This window comes from Aquarana catesbeiana, linkage group LG04 (assembly GCF_042186555.1).
Source record: "Aquarana catesbeiana isolate 2022-GZ linkage group LG04, ASM4218655v1, whole genome shotgun sequence".
Lineage (NCBI taxonomy): Eukaryota > Metazoa > Chordata > Amphibia > Anura > Ranidae > Aquarana > Aquarana catesbeiana.
Genome location: NC_133327.1, coordinates 197,091,709 through 197,114,398, shown reverse-complemented (window position 1 = coordinate 197,114,398; position 22,690 = coordinate 197,091,709). Strand labels below are relative to the sequence as shown.

General features: G+C 41.8%; 1 protein-coding gene across 1 annotated transcript in view; it reads right to left on the bottom strand.

The window, feature by feature from the left end:
* Positions 1-22,690, bottom strand: part of LEKR1 (leucine, glutamate and lysine rich 1) — a 283,385-nt gene that overhangs the window by 160,324 nt on the left and 100,371 nt on the right. The window contains exon 4 of the mRNA XM_073626080.1: positions 2,713-2,832. Within this exon, the coding sequence (XP_073482181.1) occupies positions 2,713-2,832 (120 nt within the window). The remainder of the gene's footprint in view (positions 1-2,712; positions 2,833-22,690) is intronic.

The window sequence follows — 22,690 nt, the reverse complement described above, 5'->3', positions numbered from 1 at the left end:
TAAGGCCTAGTTTATACTTGCTTCAAAACAAGGCTTCAGACACGCTTTGTTAAAGCTCTCTGAACGCCAGCAAAAAGCTCCTGTCACTAAATAAAATGGTTAGCTTACAGTACTGTTTACACCTTGCTTTTGCTTGGTGCTTCAGTGGGGCTTCGATGGGGATGAAATGAGGCTTTGGTGGAGCTTCGATGAGCCTTTGGTGGGGCTTTGATGAGGCTTTGAGGCTTCGTGGGGCTTTGACGAGGCTTTGGTGGGACTTCAAGCGATCTTTGCCATAGACCTCTATGGAGGCTTTGAAGAAGTTTTGAAGCACAACTAAAGCGACATGGGGTATATTTTTTAAAGCAAAGCCGAAGCAAAGCAAAGCAAATGCAAGGTCTAAACAGGACTGTATGTATTCTATGGAGGCTTTGAAGCACCACTGAAGCTATGTGGGGTATAATTTTTGAAGCGAAGCCGAAGCAAAGCAAAGCAAAATCAGGTGTAAACAGGACTGTAAGCTAACCATTTTATTTATTGATAGGCGCTTTGACTAGCGTTCAGAGAACTTACACTTGCTTCAAAACATGAGTTTGGGCAGGCTTTGTTAAAGCTCTCTAAAAACCAGTCAAATCCCTGTCACTAAATAAAATGGTTAGCTTACAGTTCTGTTTACACCTGCTTTTGCTTTGCTTCGGCTTCACTTCAAAAATTATACCCCATGTCACATTAGTGGGGTTTTAAAGCGTCTTCAAAGCCTCCATAGAATTCTATGGCAAACCTCACTTGAAGCTCGTTTGAAGCACCTGCAGCTTTTGGGAGGCTTTAATTCAGCTTTAGCTTAGCTTTGTTTTGGAGAAATTGCACTTATGAGATATCCACACACACAGGGCATCTGCGAAGCTTCAAAAGAGCATCACCGAACCATCACTAAAGCTTCACCGAAGCATCACCAAAGCTTCATCGAAGCACCACCAAAGCATCACAAAACACATCATAAAAGCATGTTGAAGTGGTAGGCACTTTAATGTGTGTTGAAGCCGAAGCATGTGTAAATGAGCCCTTAGTCTTAAGTTGTAGTGGACTTGTCAAGACCGATTCAATGAATAGCAGAATCTGACTCTACTGACTATATTGTCAAATGTACACACAACTAAAGAAAAATAATACAGCCTATTGGCTGTGTTTACCTTAAAAAATTAAATTATAGCACTTTTCATTTGCCCATATAATTGTAAGGTTTCTTTTTCCACAACAGAAATCAAGGACAACATAGCTAGACTGATTTGCTTAAAGACTTATGCTGTGTACACACGGCCGGACTTTTCGACCAAACTTGTCTGACGGAACAAATCCGGTGGACAATTTGACCGTGTGTGGGTTTCATCGGAGCTGCAGCAGACCTTTTCTGTCGAAAACGTGATGGACATTAGATTTAGAAAATGTTTCAAATCTTTCTGACGGACTCGAGTCCGGTCGAAAAATCAGTTTGTCTGTATGCTAGTCCGACGGACGAAAACCGACGCTAGGGCAGCTATTGGCTACTGGCTATGAACTTCCTTATTCTAGTCCGGTCGAACGTCATCACGGTTGAATCCATCTGACTTTGGTGTGATTGTGTGTAGACAAGTCCGATTCGACGGAAGTCCGTCGAAAAGTCCATCGAAAGTCCGTCGTGATTCAGTCCGTCGAAAGTCCGGTCATGTGTACACAGCATAAGGAAATGTCACAAAAATAAATTGCGTGAATATTGACTTAAATTATCCAATCATGTGCAGATGAAATAGGTTAACAGGAATTTGCTTTTCACGTGACTGGATAATTGAAGTTAATATTAACACAAGTTGTTAGAAGATTCACAACCCCTTTACAAAATTAGTCTTAGCAAATTACACCTTTATTTCATGTACACTGCTAGGTCTATGGCATTTAACAAGAGTCACAGTTTTCCGATCCATACCCCAGTGTAGGGACATCTTATTACTGCAAAAAAAAAAAAACCTGGGACCTACAAGTGTTAAGAATTAGAACATAACACCAGCTGAGTGAGTTTTCTGTTGAAGGAGAGATAAAAAGTAATTGCTGGAGTTCAGCTATATAAGAAAAATAACATTCTGTGAAATAATAAATGTCACTTGTGGATAATTCAGAACAGAAACAGATTGGCAGTGAAATTTGAGGTATACCCTGCAGCATTACTTATAGAGCTTTGCTATAAACTTACAGGCTACATGGAAAACATTATGTGCTTTATATTGTGAATAATCTATTTTTATTACAGAGAAACAACAATGTATTCTCAATTACTGGGCCTTAAAATACATCATCTGACATGCACATTTCATTATTTCTTTCTATGCTTCATAGAAAACTAGGGAATAATTACCAATCTGGTCTTGATGATTTTATTTCACCCCTTGTATTTTGTGCACATCAAATTCACGTTATAGGTTCTTTGAGCTCTGATCAAACACACACCCATATAGCCGGGTCAAGAGTTTTTCAACTTGAGCTGAACTCTGGAACAGATTGGCTTTTCTAGAGATTAATGGTATAGCTTTGCCCTGATTACCAAGGAGGTTTGCTATGGAAACAGTGATGTCTTCATATGGCATGACATACTCAGTAAAACCACATTATTTGTAAATTTCACAGATCCAGCCATGTGGTCTATACTGAAAAGAGTTTTTAATTTGCGTCCTGCTGGAAAACACAGTTTGGAGGTCTCCTTACCCCAAAAGTTGCTTTTGCTCCTGTGCAATATTCACTGCTTGTCGACAGGCTGTGAGTTCCTCAATCAGGATAAGAAGTTCGTTTTCTTTTGCATTCAGTTGCATTTTTGCTATCTGCAATCTAAGCAAAAAAGTAATTAAAAAAACTCTTAACACACATGGAACAGAGGTTATCTGTAGACTTTATTATTATGTATTTATTATTATGTATTTATTATTATGTAGGTTATCTGTAGACTTTTTATTAATTCAGTTTAATTTAGAAATATATTTACTTTCTGGAAAATGATATGGCGAACATTGTAGTGAGATTGTCGAACTTATCCATTACGGTGTAATGCCTGGTACACACGGTCGGACATTGATCGGACATTCCGACAACAAAATCCTAGGATTTTTTCCGACGGATGTTGGCTCAAACTTGCCTTGCATACACACGGTCACACAAAGTTGTTGGAAAATCCGATCGTTCTGAACGCGGTGACGTAAAACACGTACATCGGGACTATAAATGGGGCAGTAGCCAATAGCTTTCGTCTCTTAATTTATTCTGAGCATGCGTGGCACTTTGTGAGTGAGATTTGTGTACACGGATTTTGTTGTCGGAAAATTTTATAGCAAGCTCTCAAACTTTGTGTGTCGGAAATTCCAATGGAAAATGTGTGATGGAGCCCACACACGGTCGGAATTTCCGACAACAAGGTCCTATCATACATTTTCCATCGGAAAATCCGACCGTGTGTACAGGGCATTAGAAGTAAAACGTGCAAAAAAGTAACACATGATGCATTCTTCCAAAATCTAACTTGTAGTGGTTGGACTTGTATAGTGAATTTTGATTGGTTATAGTGGGTTACTATAAAATTACATAGTTACATAGGTGAAAAAAGACACAAGTCCATCAAGTCCAACCTATGTGTGTGATTATATGTCAGTATTACATTGTACATCCCTGAATGTTGTGGTCATTCAGATGCTTATCTAATAGTTTTTTAAAACTATCGATGCTCCTCCCGCTGAAACCACCGCCTGTGGAAGGGAATTCCACATCCTTGCCGCTCTTACAGTAAAGAACCCTCTACGTAGTTTAAGGTTAAACTTCTTTTCTTCTAATTTTGATGAGTGTCCACGTGTCTTATTAAACTCCCTTCCGCGAAAAAGTTGTATCCCTTTTGTGGGGTCACCAGTACGGTATTTGTAAAACGATATCATATTCCCTTTCAAGCGTCTCTTCTCCAGAGAAAATAAGTTCAGTGCTCGCAACCTTTCCTCATAACTAATGTCCTCCAGACCCTTTATTAGCTTTGTTGCCCTGCTTTGTACTCACCTGGACAGCATACTCCAGGTGAGGCTGGACCAGATTCTTGTAGAGCGGGAATATCGCTTTATCTCTTGAGTTAATCCCCATTTTAATGCATGCCAATATTCTGTTTGCTTTTTTTAGCAGCAGCTTGGCATTGCATTAACACTTTGCCCTTTGTTTTTTAAACTAACCATTCATTAAAGTGACACAAAACAATATCCTTATTCTACAAAAAAGAATCCATACAAATCCACTACTTAAAGTGTTACTAAACCCAGGACCCTCCATTTAATATTCTCATCAACAATATATAGCAGTCTTATGACTTCTATCAGTGTATGGTTAAAGCTTGTAGGAGGAGTTTACATTCTGCTCTGACTGTCCTATGAGACTACAGGACCCCTGCCCCTCTGTCTGGACAGTGCGGATTGGCCCTGTGTTGATTACATGCACCACCCCCAAGAAAAAATAAAAACTCTCTAGCAATACACACCAAACTGAGCATGTGCAGAGTGACTCCATGGCTCTGTTATATCAGCAGATGGATTGGGGACAGTAAAAGAAGGGCAGGATCAGAGGAGACAGGATCAAACAAACATTTTACACAATGCAGAGGATTAACACCTTAGGTTCCAGGCTAAACTGTGTTTTTCTGCCTCCTTGAGCTCCCAAACCTCTTATTTGCCCCTTTACTTCTGTTTGTTTGGAATGGGCAGTGCATGTTGTTTTTTTGCGGTCATGTACACTGCTCTATGCACACTAAAAACTCCATAGCCGTAGTCCATCTTGGGAGCGAGTAAGAGAGAGTAGCTACGTTCCTACTTGCAGTAGGACCATGGAGAATGAATATAGCCACCCTCTAACATGAAGTCAAATCAAAGCAGAAAAAAAATGGGATTTGGATATTTAGAGGAGGCTGAGCGCAACAGAAGGCATATTTATGAGTTAAGCATACATACTTGAACAGAGTTATTAAGCTATAGTGACAATGTTGCTGTGGTGGATAAAGGTGTGCTCAGATAGGAATATGCATTTGGCCATGTCTTCCTTTGAAGGGGAGGAACTGGCATCAGACTGAATGATTTTCTCCTTTAGCAGCAATCATATGACCAAATGCCTAGGTTTTTGGTCATACGATGACCAGTGGGAAACTGAGCTGGTACAACAGATTGAATGAGGTACGTTCTGTTACTCTATGGGACAATGTGCTAACCACTACAAGTCTGGTGAGGAATAAGCAACAGGCAGAAGCATTCTCATCAAAGTGGTGAAACTACCCATGTTGCACTCTTACCAAAGACCCTCCAGAAGCCAGCATTAACCTCTTTTAATAAGTTAAAGAATTCCAAATATCATTGAGGCTATAGGCTTGGGTTGTTGTTCACCAACTCAACAGGAAAGACTACTCAAATTAAATATATAGGAGAGTGGTAAGTGCAATACCATTATTCTTTACACACCCATTATTGTAAATTCCATAACCTTCCGCATTAAGAAAACAGAAGAAAATCAATGCTGGTGCAACATTGGCTCTGTTTAGACACTACCTGAACAGGGAAAATGTCTAGTAAAATGTGAATTCAAAAAGTAAAAAAAAAAATTATATATATATATATATATATATATATATATATATATATATATATATATATATATAAAACAATACATTGATTTGCATACTTTATTATAACGTGATAAAACAGCATTTACTAAAAAAGCTACGTAATTTAACTACTGAGTTAAGACTTCTTACAAGGTGACAAGGTAGAGCAATATACTTAAAAAAGACAACACCAAACCTAACTTTGTTTGCCAACGATGGCTGTTCCAAGTGAATTGTGTTCCCCCAGGGTTATTTCTGTTCTCCTACTGAAAGAGATTTGTCCTGACAAGCACTAGAGTTCTAGTCTCTTACCCTTACTGAACCTGCAAAACAATTCTGAGTTGCAGTGGATACTCGTGCATTTCATTTTATGGGTGCAGACACTCTGGTTGGTAGGCTCATTTTCTTACTACACACCTGCATAATATTTATAAAGTACTGACACCTCTCATCTGCATGAGATTCAAAGACTGTACGGTAATCTGGCATGCACATGTACAGTCATCAGCAAGTATTTTTATTTATTGCTTGCTATGCATGCTGCCAGCACCAACTGCAGCTTAAGGCAAAGACATTAACCACCCCAAGAACCATAGGCTCTGCAGCCCATGGAAACTGTTAGCCAACACCATTCTTCACCATATTATCTGTACTATTTTACAATCAACAATGTTGATTTTTAGGGTTCCTAAACCCCGCACTGTGTATCATCTTCTAGCACAATAATTATTAGCCAACATCATTCTTCCCTTTCAACTAGAGAAAAACAGGTACAACCTTTAGCCTTCATGCACACCAGTGCATTTTCCCATACAGCATAAAAAACAGGCGTATTTTGGCATGTAAAGGCACAGGTGATGCATACAGCCTGCTGCCAACAGTTTATCAAAATCATCTGGGAGGTACTCACGTAGAAGGCCATATCCTCCAAACAGGGCCTTTCGGCTTTCAGGGCATTCGTCCCTGTACACAAGTACCATTCAGATGTGCATACAGCCACGTGCAGTTAAAGTGTATTCCAACCAGATTTTTTTGCTGTACAAGCAAATGCACTTGTGCTCATGAGGCCTTATGCCGCGTACACACGGTCGGACTTTTCGTCTACAAAAGTCCGACAGCCTGTCCGACAGACTTCCTGCGGACTTTCGGCGGACTTGCAGCAGACTTTCTAACGAACGGACTTGCCTACACACGACCACACAAAAGTCCGACGGATTCGTACGTGATGACGTACACCGGACTAAAATAAGGAAGTTGATAGCCATTAGCCAATAGCTGCCCTAGCGTGGGTTTTTGTCCGTCGGACTAGCACACAGACGAGCGGATTTCGGGGTCCGTCGTAGTTACGACGTAAAGATTTGAAGCATGTTTCAAATCTAAAGTCCGTCGGATTTGAGGCTGAAAAAGTCTGCTGAAAGTCCGGAGAAGCCCACACACGATCGGATTACCAGCCAGCTTTAGTCCGTCGGCGTCCGTTGGACTTTTGTAGACGAAAAGTCCGACCGTGTGTACGCGGCATTAGACTGGCCAGAAACAAGGGAAGGTTGAAAAGGCAAATATACTGGTCACTGCAAGTGCAGTTGCTCTAGGTCTGAGGGTAAGCTCGGAAATGAGGGGAAGCTCTACAAATTTCTATCATCCAATCAAGCAAAAATGCTGTTTTTTATTATTTTCCCTACATGTGATTGGGTTTTATTATTTTCCCTACATGTGATAGAGTTTTATTATTTTCCCTACATGTGATTGAGTTTTATTTGCAAAGTGATGCTTTACCTCATTTACTAAGCTCTCGAGCAAGTGCACAGTATATTTGCCTTTAGTAAATAAACCCCACTGTATATTCATTGCTTGTTGTGAATTTTCTACTTTTTCTTTAACTGCTTGCCGACTGCCTCACGCAGATATACTGCGGCAGAAGGGCTCGTACAGGCAGAATCATGTGCCTGTACGTTCCCGCGGAAAGCTCCGTGAGTCGGGTTGCGGGTCCCGCGGACTTGATCGCCGCAGGGATACCCACGATCGCCTCACAGGGAGATGCTAATGTAAACAAGCATCTCCCCGTTCTGCCTAGTGACAGTGTCACTGATCTCTGCTACCTGTCATCGGAGCAGAGATCAGTGAGGTGTCACACACAGCCATGCCCCCCACAGTTAGAAACACGCCCCTAGGACACACTTAACCCCTACACTGTCACCTAGTGGTTAACCCCTTCACTGCCAGCGTTATTTACACAGGAATCAGTGCATTTGTATAGCACTAATTGCTGTATAAATGACAATGGTCCCAAAAATGTGTAAAAAATGTCCGATGTGTCCACCATAATGTCGGAGTCACGATAAAAATCGCTGATCGCCGCCATTTAAAAAAAAAAAAAAATATTAATAAAAATGCCATAAAACTATCCCCTATTTCGTAAACGCTATAAATTTTGCGCAAATCGATCAATAATCGCTTATTGCTATTTTTTTTACCAAAAATATGTAGAAGAATACATATCGGCCTAAACTGAGGAAAAAAATAGTTTTTTTATATATTTTTGGGGGATATTTATTATAGCAAAAAGTAAAAAAAATGTGTTTTTTTTTTCAAAATTGTTGCTCTTTTTTGTTTATAGCACAAAAAATAAAAACCGCAGAGGTGATCAAATACCACCAAAAGAAAGCTCTATTTGTGGGAAAAAAGGACATCAATTTTGTTTGGGAGATACGTCGCACAACCGCGCAATTGTCAGTAAATTCTTCCGGGGCTGAAGTGGTTAATGGTGAAGTTACCACAACCCTCATGTGGTATTAGCTTTGAAGCTATAGTAGACTAAAGTAAAAATTCGGTACGTGTGTACCCCGTCTAAAGCCGGTTGTTAGACCAACGTCTGTCCAACAACCCTGCTGGAAAACCATCATTCCATCAGCACTAAGGATGAGCTCTAGCGTGTTCGCAAGCTGCACATGCCGAGCCCACCAGGAAGTCGGCACTGCACATCGCTAATCACAAGCAGTGAGACATTTCCCGAAGTGCGGCTACAGAGATCGGGAAATGTTTCACTGCCTGTGATTAGCGCTGTGCAGTGCCGACTTCCTGGCGGGCTCGGCACGTGCAGCTTGCGAACACCCCTGAGCCCATCCTTAATCAGCGCTGACCCCTCCCCCAGAACAGCCAGGTTTAAATGCTCACCTGGTGTAGAGGAAGGTTTAGGCAAAGGAATAGTTACCTTTTTCCTCACTCCTGCAGGCTTCTTGTACAACTTATGACCAGTTCTGCTAAACTGCTCCTCTTTGCCTGTCCTGTGGCTGCCCATTCTCAGATGTCATTATTCATAATGGACAATAAGTATTTCAAGTGCCCACCCACAATGCGCAGTGTTGGGGGGGGGAGTAAGGAATAAAGTATGTATTCTACTTTAAACCATCATTAGCCATGGTGCGCAATTAACCCTTGGATGACCGGTGATTGGGTTGGACATACTAAGTTTTTGAGTGTTTGAGATGACAATGCTGTCTCTGAGCTGAAACCTCAAGCAGTGATATTAGACCTGCCAAAGCACCCCCCTGCTGGACTGCAGAAAACCTTCCATGTATGGTATGGAGTTGAGCAGAGGGGGAGGTCTTAATTGGCCCAACAGATTAGAACTGGGCAGGGCTGACAACTATGCTGGGAAATTCACTGCAGTAGAGGCTCTGTGTTGTCAGCTCACTACACTGATTTCTGGCTGGATCAACAAGTATTTTAGAAAGAAAAAAAATGGGGAAATGTGCATGTAATACAGAGATGTAATGGAGTTCAAAATTAAGTCCTTATGCAAGCAGCATTAAAAAAAATACATCTAATGATTTGTTACTGTCGCCAGGGCTGTATTATTGTGTGTCTGCCTGGAGTTCAGTTTTAAAGGAAAATCTGTCATAAGAGAAACATGGAGGCTGCCATTGCTGGCCTCGCCTTCTGAAAATGCCAGTTGCCTGGCTTTCATACTTAATGCTTCAATGTAACATAGCTGGGAAATGTATGCAGTCCAGGAACACTGGAGAAAGCCAAAGGTCCTTTTCTGACACTTGTTTTGGGTTAGTGACTTAACAGTGGTTCTATAGCCTTAAGTTTTTTTACCTTAATGCATTGTATGCATTAAGGTAAAAAAAAACTTCTGTTGCAGAGGATCCCCTCATGCCCACTTATACTTATCTTTGCTCGATCGAAAACCAGCGTTGTGCAGCAGAGCAGCAGCTCTCTCGGCTCTATCCCTTCTCACTGGGCAGATTGACAGCAGCGAGAGCCATTGGCTCCCACTCCTGTCAATCCAATCTTTTTACAAGGGAGTGAGGGGCAGGGCTGAGCCCCGTTGTCTGTGTCAATACAAAAAGACAGGGCAGCAGGGTAGCAAGCCCACACAAGTGGCAGCATTGAAAGTGGCTTTCTATGGGGCACTCGACAGGGGGGAGTAACAAGGAGCTCTGATGTATGACCCAAGAAGAGGAGGATCGGGGCTGCTCTGTGCAAAACCTTTGCACAGAGCAGGTAAGTATTTAGTACAGAGCAGCTAAGTATGACATGTTTGTAATTTTAATTAAAAAAAATGGAAACTTTAATATCACTTTAAGGATTTTTGAAATCAGAGGATCATATTTAAGGTCCCCAGGGGCAACACCCATATTTTTATTGGAGAGATTTATTTTATGTAATTTATAGTAGAGGCTTAGAGGATACATACTATACTGGTTAGACCTTTTTTTTTTTTTTCAAATATAAATTTTATTATTTCCAAGGGAATAGGGCAAAGCCCGGGAAAATACAAAACAGTAGGGGGGGGGGGGGGTTGCCGCCTCCCGATATTGCATCATAACAATACATAATACATCTTGAAAATGTTTAACATAGAAATGTTGTTCTAAGATATTATTAGCAGCTTATACATAGTTCCCAAATTATTACATCTCAGAGTTTCAATTATTGCGAATATATGAATCAATCCGCAGTCCAGGATTTCCATCTTCTGTCGATATATTAGTGTACAAACTTAAATGTTCCACCCAGAAGACAGCAACCTAAGTATAGCATAGAAGAATAGAAAAGTGAATAGAGGAAAGAAGACAAGGAAAGAGAGAGAGAAATGGGGATGGGAAAGTTGGGGAGGGAACAAGGGGGAGGGGACGGATCAGTGGGATATTATGGAGATGAGCTGGGATCTTTCGTTCCATAAGCTAGCTTCCTTATACTGGGTCTATTAATTTGGGTTTCCAAAAAGGGTTTTACCTTCTTCTGAATATTTGAACATATTCCAGAGTGTCCAAGTTTTCTGACAGATTGCCTGTCTGTTTTGGGCTGTCATTATTGAATCCTCCATTTTATTTATGTCTTCTACTTTCCGTAGCCACAATGATACAGTTGGTGGGGATTGTTGCTTCCACAACATGGGTATACAGGACTTGGCTGCATTTGTGAGGTGTCTTAATATGGATTTTTTGTAAGTTTTGAGCGGTATTGAAGATACGTGTAGTAGGAAAAATGCTGGGTCATTTGGGATCTGGAAGTCTGTAAATTTCTGGGAAATGGATCGTACTGCAGTCCAGAAACCTGTCGGAAGGGGACAAGACCAGAACATGTGTAGAATCGTTCCCACCTCCCTCTGGCAGCGCCAGCAATGTTTAGAGGAGTCAGTAAACTTAGTATGCAAGCGACTAGGCGTTAAGTACCACCTTGTCAGTATTTTGAAGTTTGTCTCCTGTATTTTAGTGCAGATGGAGGATTTAAGGGAGAGAATTATCATGTTCTGCTTCTGAACCGCAGTGAAAGTATAATGAAGGTCTGTTTCCCATTTTGTAATGCATGGCAGGCAGGGTGGCTGCGTAGGAGTGTTTAATAGAGTATACATCTTGGATAATACTTGTGTGATTGGTTCTGTATCTGAGCATATTTGTTCTAACGCAGTCAGGGGCCTAGTATATAATTGAGGGTTCGGAATTGTTTGGAGGAAGTGGTGGATTTGAACTGCATTCCAGAATGCAAGTGTAAACGGACCTGTTGGGTCTATTAGTTCCGTAATGGAGGGCCATCTGTCCTGTCTTACAAACTGTGAAGCTCTAACACAGTTAGAGTCTCTCAATGTCTGAAATTGTCCTGATCCTATCCCAGGGGGGAATTTGGGGTTTTCTAGAATCGGGGTCAAAGGTGATTCTGTGGTCGTTAATGAGGTCTGCAATGTGGCTTGATGACATTGTTTTATGGTGTTACCTATAAAGGGGTGGGCTTTCAATTCCAACGGGAGTGAGTCATAGCACCACATTGCCGAATGTAACGGTATGTTTGTTTGATGTTGTTCCATTTGTGCCCATAGTTTGTATTCCTTATGTTTGTGCCAGTCTATCATTCTGCCTAAATGGGTTGCAAGATAATATTTCCGAACGTCTGGGAGTGCTATCCCTCCGTAATGTTTAGACTTGAATAGCTGTGATCTGGGGATTCGGGTTTCTTATGTGCCCAGACAAAACGAGTAAAAAGAGTTTGCACCCGTTTGAAGTATGTGGGGGGAATTTTGATTGGCAGGGCTTGGAAGAGGTACAAAAATGTAGGCAATATACACATTTTGAGTAGGTTACACCTTCCAAACCAGGAGTGTAGGCCCGTATTCCAATCCTCCAATAGTAATCTGGTTTTAATTAGTAGGGGGGGGAAATTGCTGTCGAATATTAGTGTCGGATCTGTTGGTATCTTCGTGTAAGTCAAGGCGGAGGTGGTCCATTTAAACCGGAAGTTTGATTGTAAATTTGTGAGGTCATTAGCTGGTATAGAAATACCCATAGCTTCTGATTTTGAGAAATTAATTTTTAGATTTGACAGCTTCCCGTATAGTTCAAATTCCTTTAGGAGGTTTGGTAGGGACACTACTGGGTTGGTCAGTGAAAAGAGTAAGTCGTCCGCATAAGCAGATAACTTATGTTGCATGGGGCCCAATTGGATTCCTTGTATGTCAGGGTTTAATCTAATTTTAGATAGAAATGGCTCGAGAGAAAGGGCAAATAGGAGAGGAGATAGGGGACAGCCCTGTCTTGTCCCGTTAGTAATTGGGAAGGGATCTGACAAAACTCCATTTGCTTTTACTTGCGCTGTGGGAGTGGAGTAAATACTAGCTATCCGGTTGAGCATCACCTCTCCTAGGCCTATGTGTCTGAGTATCGTGTTCTTAAATGGCCAGCTGACACGGTCGAAGGCCTTTTCTGCGTCAGTATTGAGAAAGACACAAGGGGTCTTTCTGGATCTGGTGATATATAACAGATTCAGCACTTTTGTAGTGCTGTCTCTAGCTTCTCTAGAAGGGACAAACCCAACTTGGTCCAGGTGAATGAGTTGTTGGAGGTGCTGCGCCAGCCGGACAGCCAGAGCCTTAGTGAATATTTTAAGGTCTAGATTTAACAGGGATATGGGTCTATAGCACCTACATGCCGCCGGATCTTTTCCTTCTTTGTGGATTACTGAAATGTGAGCACTCAATGTCTCCCTAGCAAAAACTGCACCTGCTCCAATCTTGTTGAACAGTGTAACCATACGAGGCCCCAGTATTGGAAGAAGAGTTTTGTAATATTGTAGCGTATAGCCGTCCGGACCTGGGGTTTTACCTGGTTTCATTGTCCCTATAGCGTTCTGAATTTCTGTTAGGGTAATGGGTGAGTCTAGTTCTGTTCTAATCTCCTGGGCAAGGGTTGACATTTGGGAGGACATAATATATTCCTCTATCATATTATTGGAGGGGGTTCCCTGCGATAGATTGTATAACTTAGAATAAAACTGTTTAAATTCGTCAGTTATGTGCGCAGGTAGGGTTACTTTTTTTCCTCCTGACGTGTTGATATGTGGGATATAGGTCGCCGATTTGTGACTTCTCACCGTGTTAGCCAGTAGTTTCCCACATTTATCCCCTGACTCATATGTCGTCTTGCGGCAGCGTTGTAGGGCTGCTTTTGCCCTATAGTGTAGGAGATCAGTGATCTGCCTTCGGAGGGTTGACAGTTGTGTTTCAGATGACTGAGTAGGGGCGTGTTTATGTTTGGCTTCTAAGGTGGCGAGTTCCTGCAAAAGCTGTGTCAGTATTTTATTTCTCTCTTTTTTAATACGGGCACCATGAGAGATGAGAATCCCCCTTAGAACTACTTTGTGGGCCTCCCATAGTATTCCTGGGTCACAGTCAGGTTGGTCATTCTCTTGGAAATAGAGGTTTAGTGCCTTTGTCACGTCTGTTAGCACTTCCGGGGTTTGCAAGAGGCTTTCATTAAGTCTCCAAAACTGATGTCTGGGGAGGAACTGTCCGATAAGCGGTAGCTTAAAAATATTGGAGCATGGTCTGACCAAGTCCTGTTGCCAATCGAAGTCTGTTCAACAGCGTGTAGCTGTGAGTGTGGGATCATGAAATAGTCAATTCTAGTGGATAATTGGTGTACATTGGAGTAGAATGTGAAGTCTCTTTCCCCTGAGTGTTGTAAACGCCATACATCTATTAACTGCGATTTATGGAGCGTTTTTGCTATTTGTTTGAGTTGATTCGGTGGAATCGACGTTTTGCCCGACGGCGTATCTACAGAGGGGATCAAGGGGGTGTTAAAGTCACCTCCTACAATCAATTGACCCTCTTGGAATTTATTTAGTTTCTCTAGTGTCTCCCGTATAAATGTGACCTGTTGTTCATCAGGGGCATACATGGTTGCTAGTGTTACCTTTATAGTTCCTATTGTACCTCTAAGGAAGAGATATCTTCCTGTCGGGTCTATCAGAGAACTTTGGTGCTGCCAGGGAATCTTACTTGAAATGAGAATGGACACTCCTTTGGATTTGGAGTCTGGATTCATAGAATGAAAGGCTACAGGAAAATGTCTATTTTGTAGGTACGGTAATTTATTAATTTTAAAGTGTGTCTCTTGAAGGAAGGCTATATCTGTATAGTTTCTTTTTAAGTCATCTAACAACATACGTCGGTTCTCTTGTATGTTAAGTCCTTTCACGTTAATTTTGCTGACAGCCATATTATCCTCTGACGGGGGGGGGGGGGGGGGGGAGAAGGGTGGGTGTGGGTTAGGGGGAAAAAGAAGATGGGAAAGGTAAGTATAGATAAGAGAGAGAAAGTAGGAAAGATAGAGAAGAAGTAAACAAAAAGTTATAAGAGGCAGACAAGGCCTAGTGTCTTGCCTGCAACGTTCCCCTTAAATTACAGGGGGTTGTATTTTGCATATAGCTCCCGTAGGACGCAGAATCTGCGCCCCAGGAGTATATGTTAACCTAATTGGGAGGGAGGAAGGACAAGGCTCAAGAGGAGAGCTTCCCAACCGTCCCCTCACCCCAGCATGGCTGACATATTAAATTGTAGAATTATTATGCATCTTTATAAACATATAAACCTATGAACTCTATAATGCCAAACGGATATATATTTTAGTTACTACTTTACAGCAATGTGAAACATCAAATAGGGCAACCTCGCCACCATACCGTAACCTGTTAATTATACCAGCCTAACACCCTCTAGCTTGGTTTGTGATATCTTGTCATATACCTCTAGGTATATTTGGTTACTGGCAATGTTTGGACCTTATTTTGTGGATATATTCAAGCCTTTCCTGAAGGGAGTGCTACTTCATGAGGTACAGTATTATGGCGGCTGGGCAAACACCCCATTTCTCCACTAAGTAGGAGTTGGGATGTTTTCCCCTAGAACCACCCAAAATAGGTTCTGACGACCATCTCTTTACTTTATCCTGCAATAGTAAATGAACATAGGTACCCCTTACATGCGTCCTTTCAGGTGCCGTAGTCGGCTCTGTAAGTTGGTGGGCCATGTTAGCCTTCAAGGTATCATCTGGCCGTCTTGAATAGTCGATAAGACAGACCCTTGAGGAATAAGGGTGTTTGAGTTTATCACCTTGAAGTTCCTAGAGTCTTACATGGCAGTTCCCTGTCTTTGTGGCTTCTGCAAAGTGCTTCATCTCCCTTCAAACATGGCAACTTCGGCTTGCTTCAAAAATTGCTGAAAGAGAGCATGAGTAGTGCCGAGGGATTGGTCTACTCTAACCGGCAATCTGAAAGATCTAACTCTCAGCCAGAGTCGGTGAGGTTTCAGAGTTCTGTATGGCTGAGGTAAGCGAGTCGCCATCATTGTAGAGAAGTATCGATCCAACTTAAACAATTAAAAACAGTCGGCTCGATCAACTTTTCTCTGAGCAAGCCAGAGGAAAGAACCAAAAGGAAAAAAGTAAAAAAGGGCAAACTTCACGTGTTAGTAATATAGAAGTCTCATGACTCACGTGCGTCCTCTTGGGAGGGTGCCCTGGATTGGTGGCGACTTCGTTGCTGTCTTGGTTGACAATTGTTCCCCAATCTTGGCATGAACGGTCGTCCTGTCGGTTTCGGGAGAGGGCCCAACCAGTCCGGAATCTCGATGGGTTCTGCATCTAAGAAAGTGAACAGGGCTGGTAATGCGTCTGGCTTGCGCAAGATGAAGGACCTTTGTTCTTTTCTGAATGTAGCTGATAAGGGGTAACCCCAACGATATGTAGCTCCTTTCCGCCTGGCCAAGTCCAAAAGTGGCTTCAAAATCGCACGTCGCTGCAGAGTTGCACGAGAGAGATCTGGAAGGATCTTTACTGTCACACCATCCAGCTCCGGGTCCTCTGCCTCCCAGGCTTTGCGCAGGATCTGTTCTTTCCGTGTGTAATGGTGAATTCTGCAAATAACATCTCTGGGTCTCAGAGGGTCAGTTGGTTTAGGACCCAGAGCTCGGTGGATCGTGTCAATTTCAATGTGTTCTGGCACGTCTGTACCCGGTAGGCTGCGGAAGATGGCCACTGCTGTATCCGCCAGGTCTTCAGGCCCTGTGGCTTCTGGTAGTCCCCTGAGGCGCAGGTTGTTTCTGCGACTGCAGTCTTCCATTTCCTCTAAACGCAGCGCTTGTTCTTGTAGTGCCTCTGTTTGTGTGTCTTGTTTTCCTTCTACCGCCGTCACTCGGCGTTCCAATGCAGCTAAGGAGCTCTCCCCTGTCTCTATTCTGGTGGCCAATGTGTTCACCTCTGCTCTCACTCTGCATTTCTCTACGGTGGGTTGCTTCCACCGTCACTATGAGAGCAGTAATGTCAGCTTTAGTAGGCAGTGCCATTAGTATAGAACGCAGCTCCGCATCCCCTCCGGGAGTTTGGGAGGGAGATTGAAATAACTCACTGTGGCCAGAGCGGAGATCCGGGGGGAAGCCAGCATAAAAGTCCGTCTGCTGTGTATCCCTGTGCGTTGATAAGGAACCGCGCGCTGCCTGTCTCCCTGAGTGTTCTCCTCGTGGCGCCGCCATCTTAAGCTCCGGGGGGCTGGGAAGTGAGAGCTGGAATCTCCTTCTTAGTTCGTTGGAGGAGGGCGGCTGTGGAATTGATTTGGTTAGTTTCCCACTCTTCTTCACCGCTCTCTTTCTGGAATCTTGCATAGTTTTCAATATGAGCTGAATTAGCTGGGATAAGGGTGAGACGGCCGGGAGCTCAAGGACTGCACGTCTCTATCCAGCCATGTCCAGGCCACGCCCCTTGGTTAGACCTTTTTAACAAAATAATATAAAAGGACCCTGGCACACTTTCAAGCTGCCAAGGACCTTTAGTATAGTGCCAAGTGTGCTAGAGACCTTTAGTATTGTTTTGTATATATTGCAAAGTGTGTCACTGAACTTAAGTATTGTTTTGTATAGTGCCAAGTGTGTTGGTATCTTTAGTATTGTTTTGTAAGGTAGCAAGTGTGCCAGAGACTTTTACTCTTGTTTTGTACAGTATCAAGTGGGCCAAGGACATTTAGTATTGTTTTGCATAGTGCCAAAGGTCTTTTGTGTTGCTTGGTATAGTGCCAAGTGTGCCAGAGACATTTTATATTGTTTGTTATAGTGCCAAGTGTGCCAGAGACTTTTAGTACTGTTTTGTATAGTGGCAAGTGTTCCGTGGACCTTGTGTATTGTTTGATTTAATGCCAAGTGTGCCAGGGACCTTTAGTATTGTTTTGCATAGTGCCAAGTGTACCAGTGATCTTTTTTATGGTGCTAAATGTGCCATGGACCTTTTGCATTGTTTAGTATAGTGCATGTATGCCAGAGACCTTCAGTACTGCTTAGTATAGTGCCAAGTGTGCCAGAGACCTTTACTGTTGTTTTGTATAGTGCCAAGTGTGCCAGGGGCTTTTTTTTTCCAGGTTTAAAATAATGTTTTATTGGAAAGAAAAGCAGTGGCAAAAATATTTACAGACAGTACGAAACATACAACAGCAACAGTAAAATAAATGAAAAATAAAGGCCTCATTCACACCTTCGGGTTCCAAGAAACGTGTTTTTGCACGTTCCCCGAAACGTGTGCAAATCTCACTCAATGGCACCCCAAATGTATCTAGGAGACACGTGTTTTTTCATGAAAAACATGCCAAAATGTGCATTACAAAATTGTGGGGGGGGGCCTCACCAGCAAAAAGAGGTGCCGTGTCACGCAGATGTGAATGGGGTCTGTGAAGGATCTCGGATACCTCTGCTGGGCACCTCCGCCAGACCTGTGTCTCCTGTCCTCCAAATGCACCCGCAGCCTGCAGACTCGCCATAACCAGCCCTTAACTCCTCAATCACGAGACAAGCCACGAGGGTTAAACATGCAGAGTATCAACTCTTTATTAAGTACCAAACATACACTTTTAAACACAGTTAGGGACACTCCCCTTAGCCTTGTCATAGAGGGGGGAAGGGACAAGGAAGAACCAATGGAAACTCAACAAACAAACAACTACAGTTGAAACACATAAAGGGATTATGATAAGCAGGCAGCCCCTCCTTACACATCCCCTGCTGGGAGGTGTTTCCAGACCTTTCTCTATGTGCCATGACCCAACACAATTAAACACAAGAAACAGAAACTGCCAATGCTGATAAGGGCACCTGTAGATAAAAAAAACACTGTGCAGTTTTGACCAAAATTGATAAATGGCCCTTGCTATGAGTGCAGGCCATCCATGCACCCCCCCAAAGCCCGACTTAAACACTATAAGAACGCCAGCAAGAAAGGCCCAGTCACCACTGCCCACCCGCACAACGAGCTCTCAAAGCCACTGCATCAGGGGGAAGAAAGAGCATGTGGGGGGGCTTGAATAAGAAAAAGAGACCACCCCGTAAGGGCAGAGGCGAACAGCAAAAGCCGCCCCCCCCCCCCAGTAATGTCCCAGCAATATCCCGGGAGCACCCCAACCAGGCCCCATAAGGCACATAAGGGGCCCACTCCCATAGCAAGGACATCACTCAACCTTTTTTTTTTTTCTTTTTTTTTTTTAATTCAAATAGTTTTTGTTGAAGATTTTTTATTTTCCCATACATACAAGACAAAAACAACATCTAACAACGGGACATCTTCCTGTTAAAGTCTATGGGCATTACATTCTGCCATTCCTTTTAATATGTCCTTCTAACAAGCCCCTATCTGTAAAAAATATGTAGTAATCTATGTACCACATTGTTGACCATTACATTATACAATATAAACCGTTTCTCCGCTAATAAACATGTTCCTTATTATTATTATTATTATAGTGCAATAAATCATTTTTGATACAACTTGCAACTCCTATCTCTCTCTTTTTTTTTTTTTTTTAACACCAGCGTGTATTTTTAACCTCATATACTCCCAATTATTTATTAAAGTCTACGATCAAAGCATACTACCCACAATCATACCCTTACACTTAATTTACAAAAGTATACAAATATAACGTTCAACATTCATTGTACCACCTAAATCATATAGGGGACTTGTTTACCACGATATCTCTAGGAACTAATCTTGCAGTTCCCAACCATAGTGGCCATAATTTCTCAAATTTTCTCAAACATCACTGCTTGATATATACAATTTTTTCCTTTCTTATCATGACAACAACTGCTTTTACCTAGTCTACATAAATTGGAGGTGATGAAGCCAACCACCGCTGCACAATAAGCTTTCGAGCTTGAAAAAGACATCTAAGCAATGGAATCTGTATAGTAAGTGGTACGGTATCCCTATCCATATGGCATAATATACAGAGCGTAGGGTCCATCCTAGAGGATACCCCAAAAACCAAATTTATGGCATTGAGGATGTCCCAACTAATATCTATATAATTTAGTGCACCTCCAAACCATATAGATGAGGGTACCATGTGAGTCCCTGCACTGCAGCAATGGAGCATCACCCAAATTTAAACAATTTATAAGAGGTACGGTATGACCTATGCAACAAAAATAAAGGACTGATTTGAGATGGTATATTCCTCTCTTAATTACGGAAATGTTTTTAATATAGTAGATGTGCCAAGCCTGGGACCCTTAGTACTGTTTATATAGTGCCAAGTGTGCAAGAGACCTTTATTATTGTTTTGTATAATGCCAAGTGTGCCAGGGACCTCTACTATTGTTTTGTATTGTGCCTAATGGGCCAGGGACCTTCTGTATTGCTTTGTATAGCGCCAAATGCGCAATGGAAGCCTTTGCCTTCTTCTGAAAGTTCCAAACAGTTGAGAGCAATTGCTATTGTTGCCTTAACCTTATTTTCTTATTTTTCACAAAGACATACATATGAGTTTTTTTCCGAAAAAACTGAAAACTCCTTCAGTGGAAAGTAGAGAACCCGGCTTCATGGATCCAAGATATTTAGCCATTAGAAATGAGAACGTGTAGACTACATAATCAATGTACTTGGAAAAAAGGGGGTTTAATGTATTAAATGTTGCCAGTTAGCAGAGAGAAGTACACAACTTCCATATTTATAGAGTACAATCCTTCAATCAGCTGACTGGAACCTGCCCTCCAGGGCACCAAAACACTTTGAACCAGTTGGCTTGAAGTTCCTGTGAAGAAAGGCGAGACGAAATGAAAACCACTTCAATAAGACTCTACAGATCTCATTGTTTTGCTGATTCAGCAAATGCCACTATTCCATAACTTTATTAAGATTTCAAATCTAGCCCACACAACATAAAAAGAGAGGAAGTTCAAAATACTTGGAATCATTTAGAGTGTACAATATGTATGACAGTTTCATGTAAGTATAAATTCAGAGGAGAAAATATGTGGTTTCCATATGCATGTATGCCTTTTTATATGAATAGTTTGTATACCAAGTGGATCAAATACAAATAAGTGGAACTGTGCCCCAAAATAGAGAACAAAATCTTTGAATTTGCATTTCCATTGCTGACATGCTCCATTCGACACATTAATTTAAAAGAATTAAAAATAAAGGGAAAAACCGCGCTACGGAGCCAAATGTAAGAAAGCAGACTGATAGCTGCACCATCAACACACCAATATCTGTGTACAAATTCAAGAAGAAAAATAAAAAAGTGCGCTTACAATCTATACAAACGTGTAATGTTACAAATTGTTAAATATGCAAAACACACAATATATTGAAAAATAGCAAACACATACATGAATAAAAAAATATCAGCAAAATAAATTGCATAAATAAGAACGTGTGTGAGGTAGAAAATAATCTGGTCATATGAAATACGACCTGTGAAATTGTGCAAACCTGATTAGAATATTATGTATTAATAAAAAAAGTGGATCTAAAAAATTATGTGAGAATTATGACTCCAGTCCATGAAGTGAAACAAATAAAGTTCATCAATGAAGTGAACCTTCATCCACCTTACATGAACCCATCAGCCATATGGAAATACCAAAAGGAGAGAAGGATATACAAGATGATATGACTCCACTTGTGGTGACTCCAAACAGTAAAAATAAGGTAAAAGATGGACCCTTACCCTCTGTGTTGGACCCCCTAATAGTGAGGTCGAACGAACATGCAGACTTCTCCCTCTGCAGGGACCGTGTGAAGATGATATCTTTAACAGCTGACAAAACCAGTGTCTCCAGTCCGGGCTGGTCCAAGTCGTGAGCCTGGAGGTGGGAAAGGGGCTCTCTTGCTCTCAGAGTGGTAAAAAGGGAAAAGCAAAAACAGGGCTCCAATAGTGTAAATAGGTTACGGATTTTTTGTAAAAAAATATGCAACAAAAACGGAGAGTACACACTCCGTAAAGATATTGTTAAAACGATAAAATATGCCGGCATTAAAACAAACAGCACCCGTGCAGTACATGGGGCAATCAACGTGACGGCTTACAACACGTAGCCACGCCCTACATGTTTCATCACAAGCTGACGTCTTCAAAGGGGCCTTTTTACCACTCTGGGAGCAAGAGAGCCCCTTTCCCCCCTCCAGGCTCACGACTTGGACCAGCCCAGACCGGAGACACTGGTTTTGTCAGCTGTTAAAGATATCATCTTCACATGGTCCCTGCAGAGGGCGAAGTCTGCATGTTCGTTCGACCTCGCTATTAGGGGGTCCAACACGGAGGGTAAGGGTCCATCTTTTACCTTATTTTTACCTTTTATATTAACCGCAAGTGGAGTCATATCATCTTGTATATCCTAATCTCCTTTTGGTATTTCCATATGGATGATGGTTTCATGTAAGGTGGATGAAGGTTCCCTTCATTGATGAACTTTATTTGTTTCACTTCATGGACTGGAGTCATAATTCTCACATAATTTTTTAGATCCACTTTTTTTATTAATACATAATATTCTAATCAGGTTTGAACAATTTCACAGGTCGTATTTCATATGACCAGATTATTTTCTACCTCACACACGTTCTTATTTATGCAATTTATTTTGCTGATATTTTTTTATTCATGTATGTGTTTGCTATTTTTCAATATATTGTGTGTTTTGCATATTTAACAATTTGTAACATTACACGTTTGTATAGATTGTAAGCGCACTTTTTTATTTTTCTACATTAATTTAAAAGTTAAAGCGGATCTTCACCCTCAATTTGATGTTGACTCCTCTCCACCCCTCTGGTGTATAAATATGGCTATCTTTTCATTTACATTTTTTGTGTAATAAAAACCCTCTGCCCTCCCTATGCATGTCACATGCACAGGCAAATGACGTGCACTTCTGCGTGCCTTGTGCATAGTCCTTCATTGAGAAAGGAGGAAGGGGGGGGAGGCCTAGTGGTTTTTTTTATTGGGAGAGCCGCTGTCTGAACCCGG